The sequence below is a fragment of the Zeus faber genome, assembly GCF_960531495.2.
Source record: "Zeus faber genome assembly, chromosome: 3".
NCBI lineage: Eukaryota > Metazoa > Chordata > Actinopteri > Zeiformes > Zeidae > Zeus > Zeus faber.
In genome coordinates, this window is record NC_137190.1 from 15,282,497 (window position 1) to 15,304,014 (window position 21,518).

At 43.4% G+C, this 21,518-nt stretch overlaps 2 protein-coding genes across 2 annotated transcripts; both read left to right on the top strand.

Annotated features, from left to right (window-relative positions):
* The first annotated feature begins 5,591 nt into the window (after window positions 1-5,591).
* eva1ab (eva-1 homolog A, regulator of programmed cell death b) lies at window positions 5,592-8,539 on the top strand. Its single transcript, XM_079998088.1, has 3 exons — window positions 5,592-5,809; window positions 6,468-6,812; window positions 7,396-8,539. The coding sequence occupies exons 1-3, from the start codon at window positions 5,707-5,709 to the stop codon at window positions 7,506-7,508; spliced, it is 561 nt and encodes a 186-aa protein (XP_079854214.1). The 5' UTR covers window positions 5,592-5,706; the 3' UTR covers window positions 7,509-8,539.
* A 4,138-nt stretch (window positions 8,540-12,677) lies between these two features.
* Window positions 12,678-21,143, top strand: xkr5b (XK related 5b; the record flags this gene model as incomplete). Its single annotated transcript, XM_079997235.1, has 13 exons — window positions 12,678-12,786; window positions 13,901-13,990; window positions 14,084-14,189; window positions 14,401-14,567; window positions 16,528-16,661; window positions 16,760-16,838; window positions 17,844-18,013; window positions 18,523-18,634; window positions 18,726-18,890; window positions 19,359-19,552; window positions 19,779-19,865; window positions 20,024-20,207; window positions 20,566-21,143. 13 exons carry the CDS (start codon window positions 12,678-12,680, stop codon window positions 21,141-21,143), a joined length of 2,175 nt encoding a protein of 724 aa, XP_079853361.1.
* Window positions 21,144-21,518: the final 375 nt, after the last annotated feature.

Here is a 21,518-nt window from a genome sequence, read left to right on the forward strand (position 1 = left end):
AAGGTAGAGAGGGAATGAAGTTCCAGGGACCTGCCACGGCCTCTTATGTCACCGCTCGGCCCTGGGGGGGGACGACCCCCCGCTCTGTCTGCCCCGATAACAACCCAGAAACCCTTAAAGGAAGGGGAAGACTCCGGTCACAACACGGAGGAAAGAAGAGGGGGATGAAGAATTACACCTCCCTTTCCGTTTGCAATGAAGAGAGAAAAAAGGCAGAACGGGTAAGAGGAGAGGACCCCTCCCTTTTCCGTTGCGCTCGCCGCTCCGGCAACGTTGCTCTCACCCGAAATGACGGGAGAGTCGCCGTAATCGGGACCGCGCTTCACATTCGCGATGCTTGCGATTTGAATTTCCGTCGACGTGACCTGATCCCGAACCTGAGTTTCACAGAGAGAGAACCACACCGAGGAGCGGACGTCCGACTGCAACGCTGAGCATTGGCATTGTTACCGAACTACGACAAAGGACGAGGCGAGGCAGAGGAAGTGGCGAGGAAAGGATATTGGGGAAAGGAGAGCAGGGAAAGGGTGGAAAGAGAGAGGGAGGAGAGAGAGGGAGAGCGAGAGAGAGAGAGAGAGAGGAGAGTGGAGAGTGGAGAGTGGAGCAGTGCAGAAGGAAGAGGCTGAGAGCGGAGAGTGGAGAAGAGTTTAAAGCTCCGCCGCTGAGGGAGGGAAAAGGAGAGAGGGAGAGAGAGAGAGAGAGAGGGGGTAGAGGGGTGAGGAGTTCAGAGAGGAGAAGAGTTTGTACCCGAAGAGGGGAGAGGAAGAGGGGGAGGAGAGGAAGGACCCGGGAGAGCAACCCCCCTGGAAGGACCTCGCTACTGGAACGTGAGTATGGACAGTTTGATCAGGTGGTGGTGGTGGAGATATCGGGTGCAGCGTTAGGACGAAGATGATGATGGTGATGATGACGATGATGGAATCATGATCTCAGGGCATGATTGACAGCGTCACACCCGGCCACGCGGCGTCGGCATCAAGACAAGGATATCACGTGTTGATAGCGAGGTTTAATCCAGTGTCCTATTTATTTTAGTGAGGTTCCTTGGTCTCCCTTTCTCTCTCTCTCTCTCTCTGTCTCTCTCTCTCTCTCTCTCTCTCTCTCTCTGCCTGCTTGCCATCACCTCCCTCACATTTTCTCTATCCAGGTCCTTCCTCCTTCTTCGTTCTATACTTGGTCGTCCTCCTCTATGCAGGTCGTGTAGCATGGTGGTGACAATGGGAGCACGGAAAGGCCAGTGTCACGGCGCATTAGTGTCCAACAGGCAAACACACACAGAGGGAGATGCACAGAATGAGTGTGTGCGTGCGCGCATGCGTGGGTGTACGTGTCTCACACAGGGAGAAAATAAAGCCACATTATATTGTCGACATTTTATTGCACGCGACAGTTCTCCCGAAAAACAAGGCAGCGCTTCCACGCGGCCGAGCTTTGAACCACAAGGGTCAGAACAAGGCGCTGTCGTGCCGTAACGATGTCCTCATCGCGCGACGCAAAAACACGTCATGACAGGGGAGGAAAAGGTGAAGACAGAGAGAGAGAGAGAGAGAGCATGATGAAAGTACCTGCACGGTATGTCTATGTCCTCGAGTGTTTTTTTAGTTTTATTAATCTCATTATTTAATGTGTGAGCACGGCCGTTCGACTGAAGGCGGCGCTCCGCAGTCGAACGGCCGTGCGACCACGTCGACGCGACAATATTCGTGGGTCTGCGCGTCCTCGGTTCGGGAACGGAAATGGTTCATAAACATCATCATAGTCGGTCCTAAAAATGCTCTGATCTCAGTTCATCCAACCAGGTGCAGAACGACCTTAAATGCACAATGTTACACAGTAAAACTGGAGAAGGAAAATAGAAGGAACGGTGGTGTCCGTGGGGTGGGTGTTGCCACCGGGCCACATCCAGAACATCCACCCGACTGGTTCTGCTGGAGGCGTCGGGCAGGAACCCAGAGTAACGTCCTCCCCTGGAAGACCGGACGGGGACTCGGACCCAGGGGCTGACAAACCCTACTCAAAATGCCTGGTCTCCATCCAGTGAAGACCTGCATACAGTCCATAAACAACTCGCGGTGGATTGAAGTCTAACTCAGTTTGTCTGTTGTCTTTAAAGATATATTTAAAAGATTCTCAAGTATACAGAAGACACACCTATTCAAAAAAATCTGATTGAATAAGCTAAAAGCTTGTGAGGTGCCACACCTTTAGACATGTTCTTCAAACTCAATTCAATTCCCCATAAAAAGTTCAAATTAAAGATAAATTACAACAATTCTCCATCAAAAGTTAGAAATAAAGATAAATTAAAACAATTCTCCATAAAAAGTTCAAATTTAAGAAAATTGAAACAATTTTCCATAGAAAGTTCCAATAAAAGATAAATTACAATTTGAGCAGCAGTCAAACAAGCGATATTTTTTTTGGATTGAGAAGAAATAAATTAGCTTTTATAAAGTTATTAAGGCGGCGATATTAAGCAGACAGCCCAATAAATACAGTAGCTGTTTGTGGCGCATAACATTCCACATCCACAGAGACAAAAAGCAAAAGAGAGAGAGGGAGAAAGGGGGAGGTAGAGAGGGGAGGGGAGTAGAGGGAGAGGGAGAGGGAGAGAAACAGCAAGAGAGAGAGGGAAAGGGAGAGAGAGGGGGGGGATAAGATGAGATGAGATAAAGATACTTTATTCACCCCAAAAGGAGAGAGAGAGAGAGAGAGAGCGAGAGAGGGGGGGAGAGGGGAGGAGAGAGAGGGGGAGAGAGAGCGAGAGAGAGAGGGAAAGGGAGAGAGAGGGAGGGGATAACATGAGATAAGATAAAGATACTTTATTAATCCCCAAAGGAGAGAGAGGGAGAGAGAGAGGGGGGGGGTGAGGGAGAAAGAGAGAGAGAGGGGGGAGAGAAGGACAGCTCCATCCTGCAGCACTCACACACCCAAAATAACCCTGACAGTCAGTGGATGTGGAGCTGGGAGCGTTGTTTGTGTTGTTTGGCCTCAGCGCTGCAGCCTGAGCGGGAGCGACGCTGCCTCACCCACGTGCTCTCCGTCATGTCGTCGGTTCGTTGGTTGGAGGCCACAGGTGGTGCTTTCATCATCTCATCTCGCCGGGGAATTAAAAAATGTCTTAACGCAAAACGTGCTTTTTAATCGGCAGCCTCATTGCGGTTTGTTCGGTGGGATTCAACTTTTTTTTTTCTTTTTCTTTTTTTTTTTTTTTAACCAAGCATCGACGACGCAGGAGAGGTTTTGTTTTTTTATTTTTAATCTTTTTATATTCTTATCTGCTTGAACTGTTTCGCATTTTTCAAACTCGTACCAAATACCGAACATCCGCAAGGTTAGGGGTTACTTTTTAACCGCACTGCATGGGTTCCACTTCGAGGTGTCGAATTAGGAAGAGGAGTAGAGTCGAGCGTGGAATTAGAACTGCGATCACCTGATCAATATGACGGGTTAGGTAACCCTGATCATTGTTTTTCAAAGCCCTCCGACACTATTTTATTCAGTATTGTGTTCAAATTGAATAGCATTTTAACACACACACACACACACACACACACACACACACACACAAACACAGACACACACACACACACACACGCACGCATGTACAGGAAAAATCGAAGGACAAGAAACAACGTCTTTGTGTTTGTTGAACAGGGGAAGCAAAATTCTCAACTTGTTCAGACATAGATAGTTTTTAGGAAGTTATACCTGTCTGCCAACTCCGAACCTCACCTGGGAACGTTTACTTTTTTTTTTGGGGGGGGGGGGGGGGGGGTGTTTGTCCTCGCAATGTCGCGCAGCACAGGCGGCGGCACAGGCTCCCCAAAGCGCCGCGTGTCCGGGGCAACGTGCATCGGAAAACCTGAAGCTCACAAGCGGCCCGTACACCTCCGAACCCGAGGCGACGGAGCTGAACCGTCACGGATGAAATATTCAGTTTCATAAATGAATCTCATTTCGTCTTCTCCCAATCCAACTCCAAAGGAAGGAATCTGTCTGTCTGTCTGTCTGTCTGGATGGATGGATGGATGGATGTACAGTATGTCCTTTGATTATCTCTCACAACCGTTCGTCCGATGTACTTCACACTTGGCGGGTGTGGGGCTGGGGACCCAGGGACGTGCAGTGTCGAATTTGGTGCAACTTGGACAAGTAGCACTTGCATCGTGTTAAGAGACTTTGAATAAACAGCGAACCGCAGGGGGGCGGGGCTTACAGGGCTCGGCGACCGAGTCACGAAAAAGGGTCTTTCCCCCGGCGTACGACTCCAACCGGCGGTTTTCATCTTCCATTGTGGAACAGAGGACTGAATCGTTGACATTATGTTAAACTGAGTTAGACTTAGAAAGTCTTAAATCCTGAAGGGGATCAGAGACTCTCCCTGCTGCTGGACGCGAGCAGCGTTGTGTCAAATACGCAAATGCCAGCGCATAAAAGCTCAAATCCACTTTAGTTATATGTCACACTTCCGCCGCCGAGACAGTTTTTAACTGGAACTCAGGATCGTGAATTAGGAGTTTTATTCTAATTTACAATAATAACATGGTCTTTATTTCATTATATGTGGTTGCTTTGAAAAGCATATAATGTGAATATCAAACTATCCTATTTAAAACCAAGTTACCTTCATAACTTCCTGATTATTACGGGAAAACGTTTACAGGACGGGGAGCAGGGGACCGAGAGAGGCAAATTACGAACGATATTATTTCCATTGAATCGACACCGTATTTCCAAAAGCTTGTCTCTAATAAAGGGAGCTGTGGTGCAGATGTTGTTGTTTTGGCCCCGTGGTGACACTCGTTCCAGACCGTAGCTCGTCTGCAAAGTAGAGCAGCGCGGGAGGCCAAATCTAGCCAGACAAGTTGTGGTGTGGTTTTTTTTTTCCTGCTTCTCACCTTGACCATGTTTGTGTTTTGCCTTTCTCTCTCTCTATCCTCTCTCTCTCTCTCTCTCTCCCTTGCTCTCTCGCTCTCCCTTCCTGTTTTACCTCTTGTTCCTCTATTTCCACACACACGCACGCACACACACGCACCACGCATACACACACACACACACACACACACACACACACACACACACACACGCGCGCGCGCGCGCACGCACACACATACACACACACACACCAAGTTAATGATACATTTACAACATGTTTGTGTTGAAATTATAATAAAATATATTAATATTATATGCAGGCTCTATAAAAAGACCTGTATTTTGTTTAAGGGAATACGTGTCTCAACCTTTTTTTCACTGTCACCTCATTTTTCTAGGGTTAATTAGAGCATGGGGAAAGTAGGGAGCAACGTATTGGTTCATAGTTTAGGAAGCATCGTATTTTTCCCAAAAGAAAACTCTCCACACTACTTAAATAATTTTTTTTTTACAACAAATAATAGCCCCGTACATTACACAAGTCAACTTTGAAAAACTATTAGTGTTTAGTTTTAAAATGAAAACAATTTGGCATGGACGTTACTCTCTCCTTCTCTGCTTTTTTCTGTCCCCCCTGCCAAACCCTTTCATTCTACATTTCTGCCTTTTTTCGTCCTTCATTTCACTTCGACAGCAACGGGGACGTCAACAGGTGCATTCTGAGCCGGAAAGGAGAACACACGTTTAAACTGGAGTCATAAAAAGGACATTTAGTGGAAAGGGAAGGCCTTGGACCTCTTCCCTCTCTGGGATACTTCCTGTGACATCATGAGTACTCCGCCTACAGGAAACCCAAATATGGATGTAAAGGTGGTCTCCCAGGAGATGGCATTGCTAAGCAACCTGCTGGCTGCGTACACATTTATTGCAGGTTGGTCCTTCATAGTAAAACTAAATGTTTTTGCATTCCTTTATATTACCGTTTCAATAATGCTCAATATGGAGTCTATTTGAATAAAAAGCCCATTGACTTAAAGTGGTGTTCCATAATGTTATTTTGTTCATATGTATATATATATACATATATGTATCTATATGATACTTTATTTATCTTGCACTTTATAAGAATCAGCCATTCAATGTATCTGTATTATATATGTGTTTCTCTATATGCTATTTCCATTGTTGGTGGCTGGGTCGGCCTTTCCCGGCAAGAATGCAAAGATTGGCAGGTGTAACAAGTGAGAGTGTAAGAAGTGCTATGGAACTTTGGGACTGAGTGAAATCCACCCAAAACAGACACTCTTACAGATTACAACTTTAGAATAAACACCACCCTTCTCCATCTTGGATGGAGAAGGGTGGTGGCTCAGGAGGTAGAGCTGGTGGTCTAGTGATCTAAAGGTTGCTGGTTCGATCCCAGGCTCCTCCTGCTAGCATGCTGTAGTGTCCTTGAGCAAGACACTTAACCCCTAATTGCTCCTGATGGCTGCGTCCGTCGGTGTTTGAACAATTGTAAGTCGCTTTGGATAAAAGCGTCTGCTAAATGACTAAATGTAATGTAATGTAATCTTCTGTCTCCTCCTCAGATCAGCCGGAGACAACGGCCTTGGTGTTCCTGGGCGGCGTGTGCGTCGGCCTCATTGTGACACTTTGTGCGATTGTTTTCCAAATACACTGTCGAGCCGACTGCCACTACGGCAACAGTCACCGTCCTCATCATCGCCTTGGCCACAGGCACCACCCTCAGCCTCAGGGCTGTCTCCATAACAGTAGCCCGGGCAACATGGCCCTCGTTCCCTCCGGGGGGGAGGAGGCTCCCGTTGGCGAGAGCGAATCAGAGGACTGGGACGATCCGGCTGACCTCTCAGCACGGCGACGCAGACGCTTCGAGAGAGCTTTGCTCAACACCAGAGTGTTCACCTCAGCGGAGGGTACGTGGGCACTAACACACACACACGCACACGCACACATACTCACACACGCACGCACGCACGCGCACACACACACAAACATCTTAATCTCCCTCTGCTAATGATAAAGCTTAAGGTCTGATACTGTGAGTCCCCTTCTTGAATTAGGAATTCAGAGAATCTGCCTAAAAGAGAATCACACACACACACACACACGCACACTCACTCTGTAACTACAGTATGTATGCACAACCATATAGATATGGTTATAGTTATTAGTAAAATCCTACATGTATATACTTAAGGATAGATAGATAGATACATAGACAGACAGACAGACAGACTGACTGACTGACTGACTGACTGACTGACTGACTGACAGATAGATAGATAGATAAAATTCCTCTGAACTCTTTCTCTCTCTTCTTTAACAAAGCACTAATGGTGACTTGGTGGCTTGGTCTCTTGGTGTTTTGGTGTCTTGGTGGCTTGGTGTCTTTGTCGCCTGGTGTCTTGGTGGCTTGGTGTCTTTGTCGCTGGGTGACTTGTGTCGTGCCTTTGACTGTAATGTGATGCGACGGTGTGCGTTTGTGCGTGTGTGCAGAGCTGGACAGAGCCCAGCGGCTGGAGGAGAGAGAGAGGATTCTACGAGAGATCTGGATGAATGGACAGCCAGACATCAGCACCGTCACCCAAAGCCTCAACAGATACTACTGACAGACGCGCGGACCAACGGACAAAAGGGCTTTTGGCGCCGAAATTCAGATGGACGACAAAATCTACAGTGTCCACGGCGGAGGAGGTGAAATGATTATCGGGTCTGGGATGAAAGAAAGGAGATATGCGGTGGGAATGATAGAGAGATGAAGGGAAAGTCATCGGGCGGTTGTTCCATGTGGAGGCAACCTGTCAATTAATGAGTAGATTTCAATGAATGACAGTGATGCTGTGAGAACTGCCCTTTTTGTGGAAAAAAAGAACTTCACTCAATTTTCAGTTGACTTAAATACAGAATTAATTTCAGATTTGTTTTTTATTCATTTTCAATATAATATACAGTATTTCTTGATATGTAATAATATTTGAATATTGAATATTAAATATTTTGAAATACAGAAACTGTGCATCAGCAGTATACATACAGTATGAAAGAATGGACATTTGGTTGCTCTCGGCCTTTCTGTTTGGTAAAAATCAAATAAATTATAGGTTTTCTTGTTTTTTTTCTTAGAAGCGGAGAAAGATTTCTACTTCACAATTCTCTGTAAAGGAAGTTTTGCTCAAGATTTTGATATTTGTTTTACTTTCATTACTACTGGAACCCCGGACAATCAATTCCAGAAAATGTATTTCACAGAATTGTTTTTACCTTTTATATTATGACCCAAGAACAAACAAACCAAGAAATACAAACCATTTCTATGTCTATGCTGTGATGTTGAGTCATATTCTGTATTTAAATTTAGTGTGCATATTCATTTTCAAGAAAAACGTGTTTAAATGTATAAGCGACAGACTTTGTATTTCGGTGGCGATTCAGAACCCAGAGCTGGGGGTACAACCACAGGGCGGGGTCTGGGTTGTTCCTTTAACTGGAAATTATTAAACAACATTACAGTGATTTATTTGTAAGCCTATATCCTTATAAATATAAATGGGAGGTGGGTTGAAATAAACATAAAATTTGTATGACCCACTTCCCCAATCCCCTCATCAAATCTGAACAAGTTACTGTCGACTGATTTAATTTTTTTGACATTATGTACATTAAAAATAATGAGTATAAAAGGCTCGTAAATGAGCTCAAATTTGACCTTGTGCCTGTTTTATATGCAGGGTGCTAGCACTGGCACGACACTATCTCTTACTCGTTCCTGGATCTCCTGAAGGTCTATGAATTATTTAGTTTTAAACAATGACAACAAACTATATTGAACCGCTGCAAAAAATGTAAATATCCATTACCTTTAGAACCAGACCTTGCAGTGTCTTCCACAAACTGTCTCAGTTGCATAATTAAAGACCACGAATCTCTTCAAGAGAGTTGTCGTTTGTGCTTAGATGATGTGGAGGGGAAGTGAGGAAAGTCTCCCTTGAAATTTTTCGGATCTAATCCTGGGAAACAATAATCAACTCTGCAATTTCTAACCCTCTTTTGGCAGCAAACAGCGAACAATCTCCCCTTCTCAAATGAATTATTCAGAGAATCTGGATAAAATCAGCTTTAAATAATCTAAATCAAGAAACATTTCCCCCTTATTTTGCATTAAAAACGAAATACCTACCAATAAAAACTGGGCCAGTGCGGGGAGGGGGCAAGAGCTCAGGGGACCCCAGGGAGCATGATGCATGAAGACGTCACTAACTTTACATTTATTGCCCCGCAGTCGAAGGGCTTAGTCATTCATGTCAACAACAATGTCCCGGAATTCCCACTGGAATGGCCTAAACGTGCACTTTGCTGGTGTCACCGTGGCGCTGTCAAAGTGAGCGGTAAAACGCTGCATTAGTGTCTGAGGCCTCTAATGTAAAGTCATGGTTTATGACAAAATGACAAAATGTTGTTTTCCACTCCTGATCTGTCCAAATAGACCCCCCTGAGTCATGTGATATGCGCCTCCCTCCACAGTTGATTTTGTGGCAGTGCATGTCATTAGGCTCTTGAAAAAAAAAAAATATATATATATATATATATATATATATATAGATTTTTAGGATTTGAGCCCATCATTAGTATTCCTACCTACCTATGTACAGGGGAAAGCTTAGAAGCTTAGTGCCCAGGGGCCCAATGTGTCATAATCCGCCGATGTCCATGGGTACTATTCGTAATGATTGACGCTTGCAACATTTCTGTAGCAGCCAAGGACTTCTAAACTACAAAATCCATACCAGAACTTCACCTCATTCTTCATGTGCTGGGACTGCAAAATTGAAAGAGCTTTTCCCGTCCAAATTACAGCTTTTGGAAGAATATGGCACTATTTCAATTTACCGCGGAAAAACAATATCCATGTCCCCAAAGCACAAAAATAAGTCTGCCCCGCAGCTTTTGCAATGAGAGGACAAACTAAACAGATTTAGTAAACGCGAGGAGACACGACACCATATTGCCTGTTTTTGTGTGGGGGAAAGGGGCCGGCGTCAAACCCAAAACCAAAGCGGAGCAACATGTTGAAGAGGAGCGTCAAAAGGCTTTGAACAGCCTCTTATTCCAACTTTAAAGAAAAACTAAAGTCAACGTGTGAAAGAGTTCAAACCTCTCGCAGAAAGTCTCCGGTGCTTGTTCTGCTGGCGGTGGATTTCTTGGGGCCCACTGTGCTGGGGGACACGAAATGTGGACGAAATGTGGACACCATGACGTGTCAATCCTGTCAAAAGAGAGGGAGGCAGCTTTACTGTCGAATCCAGATTGAAACCGCTTTCTGAGATGACACTTCCTCTGCTAATCTTGCGATAAAGAAATCTTTCAATTCAGATTGATTCGGGGGAAGCTTCATTAACGTGAAGGTTTTTGAAGCGATGCTATCAGAGCAATAAAGCGCACCTTACTTTTTGCATTCTATTCACATTTGAAGCATTTCAAATACAACTGTCTATAGATGTACATATATTTTTGTTGTGTGTGTTTTGTTTTTTAATTCTACTTGATTCATTGATTTACTTGATCGACTTAATGATTTATCGGGATTTTGATTCATTTTAATTTTAAGGCTTCTGGCTGTTTTTCATTTTTTTTCTGCAGCTGCTTGAGGTTGCAATTGGAAAGGCATGTTCCAGTGCCAGCAGCACTGCATCAGACAGAGCATTATGCCACTATCAAAGTTTTGGAAGGATTCAGAAAAGTTCAGTGTTGTAGCGCCCTTTTGTGGCCAAACTGTGTTCGGCAACCATATCCACTCCACTCACTTCGAACGCTTCGGTCTGCATTGTCTCCATGTCCTTTATTCTAATCGAGAAATACACTTGGAGTGGTCGATTTAACATGTGTTTTAGTCATATATTTTTCTCTATTTTTCCTTAATATCTGTATTGCAATTTAAAAACAAACTTCTGATTTCTGATCGTACCTGGATAAGTGAAAGCCAGGTCATTCATCGTTGGCTGCTCATACAACGCAAAACACCCAAGTAAAAAAGGTGTGCTTGAGTGTGTTATCTGAAACTAGGTATCGTTTCAGATTTCTCCACAGGTCACATATTAAACTTATGTGAAATTGAGACCACTTCGGTTGTTCATAGTGTGTTATAAATTGTACTTAAGATTAAAACAATAGAAATGATAAAAAAGAAGATGAAGATGAATATATATATAAACTTTTCATATTAATAATATATTTTCCAAAATAGAACACGTTTAACAAGTAAACTTAAGTGCATCTTATAAGTGCAGTGTGTAGCATTGAGGAATGGACTTGGCAGAAATGAAATATAATATTCATAGGTGTGTTTCAACTAGTGTAGAATCCCGTGAAAATAAGAACCGTCGTGTCTTCCTCACCTTAGAATGAGCCGTTTTGGGGTTTTTTTTTTTTATCTCCGTAAGGAGCGGGTCCTCTTCCACGGAGGCCACCATGTTGCGCCGTCATGTTTCTACAGTAGCCCGGAGCGGACACACCAATCGCTGGCTCTAGAGAGGGACGTCGGCGCTTTTTCGCGAGCTTCGCGGCCACCAGTCTTCCACGGAGGCCGTCGTGTTGCAGCGCCACGGGGAGGGGTATCTGCAACCTCACCGCTACATGCCACTCAACCCTACACACTGCACCTTAAATGTGGAGGCCGAAATTGGACTTAATTGCATGTGTAAATAAATACAGTATATAATATATGTATATAAATATGTGTATATATATATATATATATATATATATATATATATATATATATATATAATGTATATATATGTAAATAAATGAATACATAAATGAATGTATAAATAAATGCACAAATAAAAATGATGATAAATAAATGAATGTATAAATGTATTAATAAATGCACAAATTAAAAAAAAAAACAAAAAACATCCGCAGTAACTTCCTGCTATTCCAAGTCTAAAATAATCAACTCCAGCGTTTTATAAAGATTAGCCAATGGCGTGTTTGCCCACCCAGCTTTAAATGACTTGGCTTATTACCATACCATCCGCATTAAAACGAATTTAAACAAAAACAAACAAAAAAAAACATATTCATTAATGTATTCAGACATTTCTTGTCACAATTATATATTTATTCATTCGTGCATTTATTAATACATTTATTAATATATTTTTTATTTTATTTGTGTGCATGTGTTTATACATTAATTTATGTACACATTTATTGTCACATTTATTTACTTATAAATGTATGTATTCATTTATTTATACATATATTACCACATTTATTTATGTACACATTTATTTTAACATTTATTGACATATTTATTTACGTATATATATATACAGTATATATACAGTATATTTGTTTACATATATAATAAAGTCCCATCTCGGTCTCGGTCTAATGTCGGGCCAATCTTTCAACAAGCTTTTTTACAAGTTTAAACAACAACATAACTTTATTTATTTATAAACGTAATATAAATGATATTGCATGAGTAGATTCAAGACATGTGAGCTCGTGTCCAGTCATGTGAACGTACACACACCAGGGACAACATTTCTGACATGGTTTGAAGACATTATTACCGTTGTGTCGTGTGTTTCCCAGTGTGACGCCCAGTCCGATCTCCGAATACGCCGCCGCCGCCGCCGCCCTGCGCCTTTAACGGGACCGGGACGGGCGGGCGGTGACGCTGCGGACCCCTGGCTCCGCCGTACCGACTCCCAGACAGGACCGGGGTGTACCTGCGGCAGCATCCTGCAGACGGACTCCCTCTTCCCGCCATGAGAGACTACGGTGCGGACCCGAGCCGCGGGGGCTCCTGCGTGTCCTGCTGCCAGGTTTGCGTGTTCGCGTTCACCGCGTTCCTCATCGTGGCGGAGCGGACAGCGCGTGAGTTTCACCCGGGACACACACGCACGCACGCACGCACACACACACACACACACACACACACACACACATATATATATACACGCACACACATAGGCTTCAACACACAGAACCATTTAGACGCGTTTGTGAATGGATGGGTCCGCGCATGGTTTGACGTATGTGACGCACCGTTAACTTTTCTTTTTGGGAGCGTGTTGAATAATAGAAGCGGACCCGCCTCTGCATGCCGCACCGCTGCGCCTTCCGCCCCGCGTTCGGGGAATTGCAAGGAAAGAAAAAATGCAAACTCATTCTTTTGCCATCACCGCGTTTTCCAAGCGCGGCCGGAGCTCCGGGATGTCCCGCGTCTCCTCGTTTTGGAGGCGCGCCGTTCTCATTTAAGCGCCCATTTTTTTTTCGAGGCACGCTGGGCGTACCCCTCTATTTTGGCCTCCCCTCCCCTGCCAGGCCAGCCCGCCAGTTTGGCGGCCGGGGTGGTTCGGGTTTCATTCCAGGCCTATAGGTGGAGGGATAGAAGGATGGGGATTGGAGGGAGGAGACGGCGCCTCGAGCAGACTGATGAAAGGGAGACTTCAGTGGGACGCACTCATCACCACGAGGAGTGTGGTTGTGAGGGAGACGCAGAGCAGCCTTACATAACAGAGGTCATAGATGACAGAACGCCTGGCTGGCACACCGGCAGGACAGACACGCACACACCTATGTCTCTTTCTTTAACAATTCAAAGTATGTCGATCTACCTGCCTAATACTGTATCTATTTCAAATATGAGATTATATAGGGTTAACCACCCTCCTCTTCCGAATAGTAGAGAAGACCAGCTACAACCCTGCTCAACATATATATTGATTCATGCGCTGGTGATCAATCATAGACACTGCATGCTGTTGGCATCCAAAATTAAGTCTCATCCAAACACTGATGTTTTCAGAGTATCTATTGTAAACACTACTTGGCACAATGTGGAACAACAGGTGATATATGGTGAGTTACGTGATAGCATTGGTGTTTTACTGATCTGAAAAATGATTTTTTTTCGTGCGTGTGCCTCTGTGTGTGTGTGTGTGTGTGTGTGCGTGCCCACACGGGTGTGCTTTCTGTCTTTTTTCAGTGATCTACTGTTTTGTTTATTATCTGTGGATCGGGCACAACTACTGCTATGCCCACCTGGCTGGCTTCACTGCTCTGTTCCTATTGCCTGGTAAGTTGGAAAGAAAGAAAGAAAGAAAAAGAAAGAAAGAAAGAAAGAAAGAAAGAAAGGATGTTCTATTTTACGCTCTTTCTCCTCTCCCAGGCTGGGGTCCCCAGTGGCTCAGCTATCTGTGGTACCTGTCAGATGGACGCATCCGCATGAAGTCTCTCACCTGGACCCACATCCTGCACCTGGGCATATTCAAACGGTAGTATCGGAGTGACAAAACCAGAATAATTACAACCTGTGCTTCAACGCTGTATTAAAATCATAATAAATTATCATCGCAGATTAACAGGCCCTCATAAATAATGAATGTAAGACCTACTCCATTCCAGTATACAAAACCTAAAGTTGTTTATATGTGAATGTTTGACCATGCTCTCTCTTTCTTTTTCTCTCTCTCTCCTCCCTCCCAGGCTGTGGGAGTGCATGCGGCTGCCCGATGAGGATGTGTACGGGGAGATTATGCAGCAGGCGGATGTGTCGGCCTTACGTCTGTTCGAGGCGCTGGTGGTGACACTCCCCCAAACGCTGCTGCAGACCTACGTACTGATCTGCACTGATATAGGGATCAAATCTCCAGGTAGAGAGCCAGGGAAGGAAGGAAGCTTATGCAATATAAGAGAAGATAAGGGGGGAATTCAGGTGTTATGGCAGCAGAAGTTGCCAGAACAGTGCAAGTCAAAAAAAGAGAATTAAAGAAATAAAATCAGATATCAAAGTAAAGTTAAGTAGAATGAAAAAAAAATATTGTCAGAAAATTTGACACAAGTTATTATTATTGTTGTTGTTATCCGGGAAAAATTCTCAGAATCAATCGCGATGTCACAAACATTCCGCCGTTGAAGTTTCATCCAAATCGATCCACATACGGAGCAGAAATTTGCGTAAAACCGACCATATTTGATCGATATCACAGACGCAGTCCAATGCATTTCATGCTGAAATATGTCCAACCCATCTAAAAGTATCTGGAACACAAACTTAGGCAGAAGCTACGAACAGGGTTGAGGTGTCGTTTAAACCGCTACGTCACAAGCATCACGTGGTTTAAATTTCATCCGAATCGATCCACATACGGAGCGGATATTGGTCAAAGAAACAGCACAACTTTGACCTGAAATATTCACTGCTTGTGCTTAACTGACAAGCCACTATTTGTAAACAAAATGAATGAGATGAGATTTAGAGATAGACGCTTTATGACGTCATCATACTATTTACTGTAAATGTACAGATTCCGATGGAGAATGTCCAGTTGGACCGTGTCCAGCGTTACCAACTATTGATTTACGGATGTATTTATATAGCTTCTTACCTTGTAGATGTCAGTAGATCTGTTACATTGATATTTTGTCCCTGTGGTCCCCATTACTTTGGCGGATCAATGAAAAATCCAATTTAAAGTAGTCAACAAAAATGTTTCACCCCGTCCAGTACAATCCACTGGAATGTGGGACTGAGTGATGCATTCAAGAGCCAACGAGGCGTCTGAAAAATAGAAGCCGTGCAATAGTAATTACGCACAGAAATATCGCAACTTTTTCGTATTTCATGGAAACGTAACTTATTGAAAATGTAGTTCAAGGAAAAAAGTCAACAAATAAATTACGTTAATAATAAGACATAATGACACCTGCTGTCATTGATACTCTGGAAGTTCTTCAATGCAACAAAGTAAGTTATAACAATGAGAAGATGTGGTTTAAAGTAAAAAATAAAATACTTTTTTTTTATAAACGTTATGTATAAACATTTTCCGACACCTAAACTTAACAAACTTTAATGAAAAGGCAGAAAGTTTGTATTATTGACAAATTCTTCCATAATAATTCTAATGCCAAAATGATTTTAAAGTTCCATAAATGTCTGTCTGCATTACAATATAGACTAATTTTATAGTAGTAACAGAATAAAATACAATAAAGTAGTAATTACAACTAACATGATTTTATATACTTCTAAAATGAAATGTATTTATTATTATTGTTATGAAAAGTAATTACAAAAGTTGTTTTTGTTATTGTTGCAGATGCCACAAAATAGCTGAAAATCTAAGACAATAAAGTCCACAATGTTTGTAACTTTTGTAACTTGTAATTTTTCACAGAAGCCAAAAAACGAATACGTACCAAAAACAAATAAACTGGACCCCGTGTATTGCTGCCTGCAGCTATATTTGTTATTGTTGTTGTTATTGTTGTTATCATTATTCAAATAATATACAAGTGTGCTGATGATGAGATGGACCGTGTGAAATGTGTGTTTTGTGTAGATATTTGTGAGCCTGACACTAATTTTGACATAATGCACTTCAAAGCATGTGCCATTTATAATTGTAGACATCTCCTATAGTGCCATTGTCTTGTTTTTTGTTGAGCAATTTTTGTAAATTTTGTCGAGTCTTCTGACAGCTTTGATGACGATACATGTTTTCTGTTTCTCTCTCTCTCTCTCTCTCTCTCTCTCTCTCTCTCTCTCTCTCTCTCTCTCTCTCTCTCTCTCTCTCTCTCTCTCTCTCTCTCTCTCTCTCTCTCCCACAGCCTCAGTGTGTTTTGTGGTGTGCCTCCTGTCCTTGGCCTGGGCCCTGGTGCTGTACGCCAGAGCCTGTTCCCTCATAAGGCCGGGCCACCTCCCGATGACCCCGGCCGCCATACTCTGTAGACTGCTCTGGAGGGTGAGTGGACGCTAATATACAATATCTTACAGTATATCTATCTGAGTTTGTGTGTAAAAGTTAGTGTGTATATGGATGCCCCCGTCCGTGTGTCTCAGGTGGGAATGCTGGGAGCTCGTTTCGCCGTCCTCATGCTGTTCACGCGCATCTTCAAACAGTGGATCCTGGGCGTCATCGGTGAGTCTGGGGTCTGGGATCGATTTCAAAGCTCATGCTGTTGAGATGTGGCGCTTTTAGGGGTCAAGACCCGTCATGGAACAGGAGTGTCAACTAACTAGTACATCTTTCATCTGGTGTTTCTGTGTTTCAATATGTCAAAGAAGGGAGAGAAACATGACATTATTTCTATATTTCCTTTGTGATCTATAGTATATCCATTGTATAATATAATTACTAACTGATGTTGCCCGGGGGTCCCAAGAGAGAGAGCCCATTGCCAGGGGCCCCGGTGATAAGGGAGATGGAATGTGCTTAGTTGTATGTCAGTCAGCTGAACTGTGACCCATAGATTGGAATCAGATGGGCTACGTTGTCCCTGTACAAGTATAAAGGACACTCCCTAGTTCCATTCGGGAGGGAACACATTTGACTTCTGTTCTCTCCCAGACATCCATGGCAAGTCTGGTTTGATGCTGTTCTTACTTGTAATAAACGTAATATTAAAGTCAGCGCAGCGGAGAGGGTTGTACTTTTCCAATACTTCAATATCATGTTACATATTGTGAACTGTGAAAATGCCTAAAAATATTGGAATATGATGCTTGGGTGTGTATTAAAGTGTTGAAATATAATTGATTATGCAGGCATGTGCACATGCATTGACTGACAGGTTGAATGTGTGTACATAGATATATTGTAGTGTATATTAATATTGTATGTATATTAATGTTTTGTATGTTATAATATATCATCTTTTATTTTAATAAATTTGGATACTGTGTGTGTGAGAGAGAGAGGGAGAGCTGTGCATACTCGCTAAATCTGCATTTACATTATGTCTGTATATGGTGTGTATTCTGTTCATACTGTATGACAAAATATGTTGATGTGTGATCATGCAATGTCATCCTGCTTGTGTCTGAATGTATTCATATTTCTGTGTGTTGTTCGTGTGTGTGTGTGTGTGTGTGTGCGTGTGTGTGTGTGTGTGTGAGAGTGTGTGTGTGTGTTTCTGGGAGCTAGGCGTGCACTGGTTAGGAGCAACATTTTGGATGGTGTCTCAGCAGACGAATATCATCAAATCGGTCGGTCGCTGGAGACTCTTTAATCTCGTGCTGGGAGCCATTCACATCTTCCTCTTCCTCAATGTGAAGGATGGCCAGTCCAGATGTCGCATGGCCGGGTTCTACCTGGTGAGCGTGGGATCGTGTGTGTGTGTGTGTGTGTGTGTGTGTGAGAGAATCCTTGTGGAAGAAACCCTCACTCTGTTTTGAAAGGGTTATTTAAGGATTTGAATTGTCATTTATTTATTAAAAAACGCTTCATATACAGTAACTCAGGGTCTTTCTGGATCCTCCCTATCTGGCCGCCAACCTCTTACAGTGCTCAATGACATACATATAAGTTGAAATATGGGCCTATTTATGAGGATAAGAAAATAACAAGAAATTATTTTTTCTTAAGTCTCAAAAAGTCTCAAAGTCTGAAATGTATTTAGGAGACATTACAGTGGATATTTGTGCAATAAGGACCATATGGATAACATTTATATATATATATATATTAAACTTAAGCCGGAAACACAGTCCAAAACAAAATAAGAATTGAATTTAACAAAAGATTCACAAATATCTGTTCAACACAAGAAGATATTAGTATTAAATGTATTTTTTATTAATTCATTTTCTTTTCTTTTCTTTAGGCCATGTTTCTTGAGAACGCTTTCCTTCTTCTGGCCTCCTCCTGGTTGTTCACCATGGCATCATGGGACACCGTGGGCATCCCAGCAGCCGTGTTCTGCAGCTTCCTCATTGGTAAGACACAAAACAAAAAACACAAATACAACGTGAAAAAACCCTTTAAGACAAAGACAAATTATTTCTCACCTCCCCTACTTGTTTCCAGGAGTGATAGCGCTGGTGCTGTACTACCGTTTCCTCCACCCAAAGTCCTTTGAGATCTTCCAAAGTATCCGTCACAGGGGGATCGGTGGGGCCTGCATGGAGCGAGGATCCACGCTGTCCCTGGAGAAAGTGACGCCGACATTTAACCGCCACGTGGGACTTCCTGGTAAAGACATATCTTTGCATCTGTTCTGTGTCTTTGACGTGCAATCTGTGTTTATTTTTTTTGACCAGGGAAATGAAAGTGGGTTGTATGTTCCATGCAGTTGGGGGCGCTAAATATTAGATCTGAATGTCTTCAAAGAAACATTTCAGCCATTTCAACCTGGATCCAAATTTCCTATTTTTTCCAAACATATTGATCGTCCCTGACTGGGAAGTGAGGGAGAGTGTGAGTGTACTGTTTATATATTATATTTTATACTGTGTATAAAAGTCCTAAATTGGGAAAATTTGATATATAGAAATATTGTGCAAATCCAATCGTAAAATGCTATATCATATCATATCATAAACTTTGAGTACAAGTTACCTGACAGAAATATTCAACTTTTTTATTTATAGGGAAAGCTAGCTTTATTTCTGATACTCATTAGAGGGGGCTATTATGTGTTTTTATTATGACCTTAATCAGGAGGCGGAACCTTGATGGACCTTCCGCACCAGTGGGAGGGCTGGAAGCACCACCACTGGCTGCTGATCCGCTTGGCCATGAAGACCGGGGACGTGGCCAAGATCTGCTCGGCGTACGGGGAAGGCGGCCTGGCGGGACTGATGGGTCTGGATGAGGAGGTCATTCATTCCCCTGACCTTCCTTGTGGTCCTCAGGTTGGTTGTTTGTCTCTAAAGTAGTGATATGTACATGAATATCAATATACAAAATAGAGTAACTGATCCCATCTTGAGATAGTTTGTCTATTAGGAAATCTTGATAATCTTCATAGAGTACATTCTTTCCAAATGCTGTTTTCCATTTTAATCATTAAAAATTATTATTATTATTATTATTATTATTATTAATAATATTGATGATTCTCAACTCTGATTTTGACAGGTTCCGCAAGTTCAGCCACAGACTCCTCAGATTTCACAAACACCGACTCCACCTGCAACATCGCCGGTGGTCCAGGCGGCTCCAGAGGCAATATTTGATTTTTAACCTTTACCGTGGCTATTCTTTCTTATTTGACTGAATTTATTATATTTGGTAGACAGTATAAAGTCCACCAATATAAATGTAAGGGAAAGTGGAATTGCAATTGTGTGGAATCGTGTAATTCTATTCTGTGTGTCACTCAGGTGAGAGAGGTGGCTCCGCCCACAAAACCAAATCTTACCAATGTGGTGGCCAGGCCTGTAAGAAAAGCCCCGGCCATTGTTGCTCATAGCATCAAAACCCCACCAGAGGTCCTCCCGTTCCAGGAGGTCCTCGTTGAGGAGACCAGAGAAGAAGAATCCAGCGCTCCAGCTTCAGAGGACAGAGGTGCTGAACGGCGGAGTGAAATTTACCTTTACTAAAAATCAGTTATTTGTCAAATATTTATGCCGGTGATTGTGGAATCAATTAATTGAAGCCGGGATAAAAAACATAACAAACTTTAAAAAAATGCAAAACCGCTGTGTTTCCAGCTCATAATCACTGTGTAGAAAAAAACCAAAACTATCTTTACCCTAAAGGAGCCTAACTGGATCAGGACCCTAGACTCTGTATGAATGTAGTTTTTTTTCACAGTACAGTACATATTTATAAATGCACCACCATCTCCATCTACAAAGCAAATATCCTCTGTGCAGTGTCAGGGAACAGAAAACAAGCCAAAGCTCCGATGTCATTCTTACAGGCGATGACGAGTTCCAGAGCGCCGCTTACGGCTCGCCCACGCCCTCGTCTCCCCAGCTGCCGGGAAGCTTCCGTCACATCGACAGCAACAACGCCACCCTGACCGAGGCCTCGTCATCCGCCTGCTCCCTGGACATCAAGACCCCGGGCTGGTCCCCAGAGCGACGCTCCCCGCTGCTGCTGGGCTCCCCAGAGAGAAACCCTGCCGTCGCAGGAGAGCCCAACACGACGCTGTACTTCAGCGCCGAGGCCCCGTCCCCCTCCACCGGCAGCTACCTGGGCTGGGGCTCGGAGTTGTCCCCCATCTCCACCTACCGAAGCCCCTACCGCATCAGGGAGGCCCGCTTCGCCACGTCCACCCCGCGACCGGAGCAGCAACCACCCAAAGAAGAGAGTCCGGGTCTGGCTTCTGTCATTGTCACCCCCGCTACCCCCGGGGGGACACCGGGCTCCACCCCTGGACGCACCACCCCCAGTGCCTCCACCCCGGGCACCCCCATCACACCTCTCACTCCGGTCATTTCCCACGCTCGCAAACAAATGGTCCAGTTGGTAGACTACAGGGAGAGGGCAGTGTGATTAGAATGGATGTAAAGGTGATGAGTACGTTGGGTGGGCAGTGGTTTTTTAGTCTTTTTTTAAGTTAATGTTCATCCCGTCCGTTGATGGAGCAATATGGAGTTGGGGTCCTTATCAGCTGTATTCAGTCGAACCAATCGGGGAAAGAATTTCAACCACCATCTGCCACCAAATAGATTGTACATACATGTAGTTTATCCATTGAGCAGTAGGGCAGAATTTCGAATCAATGCCAGTTGAATAACATCAATGTGATTAGTTTGACACAAAAGAAAGAGTATACATTACCCTTTAAATTCATGGGTTACCTTGTGCCCTTGTAAAAAAATAAGTATTTGAAAATCGGTATTAGGTTGGGAGTGGGATTTTTTTCCA

Bases quoted from the DNA above. Each gene is read 5' to 3' on its own strand.
- eva1ab (XM_079998088.1), top strand. From the start codon at position 5,707: ATGAGTACTCCGCCTACAGGAAACCCAAATATGGATGTAAAGGTGGTC. The intron at 5,810-6,467 runs GTTGGTCCTTCA...TCTCCTCCTCAG, and splicing joins TGCGTACACATTTATTGCAG to ATCAGCCGGAGACAACGGCC. The intron at 6,813-7,395 runs GTACGTGGGCAC...GCGTGTGTGCAG, and splicing joins AGTGTTCACCTCAGCGGAGG to AGCTGGACAGAGCCCAGCGG.